Raw genomic sequence first — 3144 nt, 5'->3', positions numbered from 1 at the left:
TTAAACCCGACACCGCGGCGCTTGGGTGACGTGTCGAACCGCGAGAACAGCATCGAGCGGAAGGCAGCCGTGTCTTAGCCGACTTTGCTATCTGACGGTGCGGAATGGATCTGGACGTATGGCAGTTCCTGCCGGCGGGCATATGAGTGTGTAACGGCGAAGTGAATCTTCACCGGCACTGTGTAGGTGGAGGTTCCTGGACGTTGGCTTTTACAGGAGCTGACGGTTTCTCTTTCTCCGGCACCCGAATCCTTTGGCGTTGTGTGTTCTGGCAGGAGTGGAAGGGGGTGCCTTTCCACTGCGTTATGGCCTGCTGCATTCCATCATCTGAGCCCCTGTCTGCACCTGTGTCGCCTCCCTATCTTCCGTTACGTGCTACATCGCCAACTTCCTCCGGTGATGCCATCTGTCTTTGCGGCCAGAGTGGTGTGCCGACTTTCGTCGTACGCTAAGTCTTCATTGCATGTGTGTGTGTGTGTGCCTCGATGATGCGCAGGTTTTGTTTTTCTCTTCCGTCTTAAAGTCCGAGTGTACCCTCCCCCCTCCTCCTTTCCCTGTGCGTGTGTGTGGCTCGCCGCACTCTTCTCTTCTCCTACCCACCCCACGCCACACCCTCTCCATTGTACCTCAGTGTCTCCCTGTGCACATGTGCCCCCCTGTACTGTGTGGTTCGCGCCTCATTTCCTTCCCCGTGCCTAATCGCCCCCGCCCGCACGCACAAGCCCGCAGTGTAAGCGCACCTACGCACGTACTCCGCCCGGCGTGAGCGCACCTCATCCCCAAGGGCGTGATGGCAAGTACGAAAGGGAGCAGCCCACACCCTTAGCAAACGTACAACCGCCCCCCACCCCCATCGCGCGCGCATCCGTTCCCCGGCCTCCATGAGCATGCAGCCCTGTGTAAGCCTAGATGGCTTGCCTGTGCTGTTTCTTTGTTGGAGGCTGAGCAGAGTGCGGGCGGGTAAGCGACGACGCAACACATACCCCCAAGCCTATCGGTTCGAGTGCGCTTCTCTCTCCACTTCGAGGCCCTCTTTTCTTCTCCCTTCGCTTCTTTCACCTCCACACCGCTGCCGCTGCCGCACCACCCTTTCCTTCACATGCTGCACCGGTATCACGCACCACTTTCTCCCTTGCTCAGTAGACTTCGCTTCTCCCCTCTCCGTCGCCCCCCCCCTTCGCGCTTCATTTCGCCGCCAAGGGGTACCCCGCCCTCCCACCCCTCCGTCCGTCCGTCACACAAACGTGCGACCGCTGCGTTCACTCGTTTTCTTCTGCGCGCTCGTTTGCTGTCCTCCGCGCCCTATCAGAGGAGGTCGTTGTGCGTGCTGTGTGCCTGTGCGTGTGTGCGTCCGTCCTTCGCCCACTCGCATCTTCCATCTCACTCCGCCCATCTCTCTGCAGCCTCCACCGTGCCCTCCCCTGTGTCCCCTCAGCAAATCCCGCTTGTGTGCGAACACATCTGAGCTGCAGTGCGCCCCTCTTCTTCTCTTCCTCTTTCGCTGCGTCCTTCTCTTCGCCGGGTGCTTGAGGTCGAGCAGTGCGCGTGTGTGGGTGCCTATCCTCCCCTGCGCGCATCGCCACTATCGTGTGTGTATCCACACTTCCTCTTTCTTCCGTGTTGTTCTCCTTCGCGACGCGCGCGCTGCCTTGCGCCTCCCACACCGCTGTGCGCCGCTGTCGTCGTCTGCGATTGCGAAGGTTATTGCTGCACCCTCTTTTTCGTCTCGTGTGTCGTTGCCTCTGACGCCTCTGTGCGTGCGTGCACGTCTCCGTCTTCTACTGAGAAGGCTCCCGCAGTCGCTCTTTTTGCATCATCTCCCGCGAAGAGGGCGCTTGGGCGCATCGGCACCACCACCACGGCCACACACACACGCGCACAAGGCAGCGCTTTAGATCTCTCCCTCCAACGCCCACCTCTTTTTCTTTTTTTTTTCGCATGTCTGTGCGTGTCTGTGTACATTCGTAAAGTATTGCACCACCATCGCCACCATTGCCCACATATCTCGTTTTTTTTTTGTTTTCCTTGTACCTCCCACCCCCTACCACCTCACTTGTACGCGTGTTGTCCTTCACCCTATTAGATCCATTCTCTTACCTTGTACTGGGTTGCTCTCTCTTTCTTTTACATCTGTCTATCTTACAGCTCTGCTCTGGCGTGTGTTTACCTGTGCGCGCGTGCGTGCGTTTGCGTGCTCACCCGTCGCAGCTCGCCCTACCCTCATCACAGACCTACGCGGCTGTCTCTTTCTTTTTCGCCTCACGCGCCGTCTTCTGTCGAGTGCACCGCCAGCCGCCCTTCCATCTGCCTCACAAGCGAAGCGCGTAGCCCTCCCCAGCCCAGCCACCAGCACCACCACCACCATATACACATACGCTGCGGTTCTTTCTCGCGCCTCTCGAGTGCTTTGGTGGCGTGTGCTTGTGTGTTTCTGTCTGCGCTTCCGCTTAGCCGATTAGTTTTTTTTTTTCTTATTTTGAAGTCCTTCGCACCTCCGCTCTGAGCGCAGCCCTTCGCTTTCCTTTCCTTTCGATTAGACCTGTGCCCGTCACGGGCGTGTGTTTGCGGGAAAGTGTTCGCGAAGTGCGGGTGTGCGCTCTCACACACAGCCCCGCGCATCCGCCGTCTCACAGCTTCACGCGCGTGCGGAGTCGTTCGCTGTTACGCCTGACGTGCGCGTGTCTGCGTGCACCACCCGCGACGACGAGAGCAGCACTGCTGACTTCGAGTGGGCGCGCCTGACATTTTCGCCCACTTGTTCGGTAACGTGTTGCCTCGCCTCTACTTCTTTCTCCCTGCCGCACCACCGACCTCGCAGCGGGCTGCACCGCACTCCCCACCCGCACCCGCCCAACGGCGTCGAACGTGATCGTCGCATCGCTGCATCGAAACCAATGGAGTTCAAGCGGTCAAACTCGTCTCGCGGACCGCTCAGGTCCGGCCGCCGAGGCCACCCGGTCGGGGTCGCCACACCAAAGCGATCAACCACCCCGCTCAAGAAGAACTCCGAGCGCGGCGCACCCACACCTCCAGCGGCAGCAGGGCCTGCCGCAAGCCCTGCGCCGCCCCTGCCGCCGCGTACGCCGGAGCCGCAATCGGCGCGCTACTCGGCGAAGGAGTCTCCTCGTCCGCCAAGCACAACGA

The 3144-nt window shown here is 60.0% G+C and overlaps 1 protein-coding gene across 1 annotated transcript; it reads left to right on the top strand.

Annotated features, from left to right (window-relative positions):
- Positions 1-2894: 2894 nt before the first annotated feature.
- LDBPK_161550 (kinesin, putative) lies at positions 2895-3143 on the top strand (the record flags this gene model as incomplete). The annotated part of the gene is made up of 1 exon (XM_003859792.1): positions 2895-3143. A coding segment is annotated over one exon (249 nt), but the record flags the coding sequence as incomplete, so codon positions are not given.
- Between the last annotated feature and the right edge of the window lies 1 nt (position 3144).

Source organism: Leishmania donovani, chromosome 16, assembly GCF_000227135.1.
Source record: "Leishmania donovani BPK282A1 complete genome, chromosome 16".
Taxonomy (NCBI): domain Eukaryota; phylum Euglenozoa; class Kinetoplastea; order Trypanosomatida; family Trypanosomatidae; genus Leishmania; species Leishmania donovani.
This window is presented reverse-complemented; position numbering and strand designations above follow the sequence as displayed.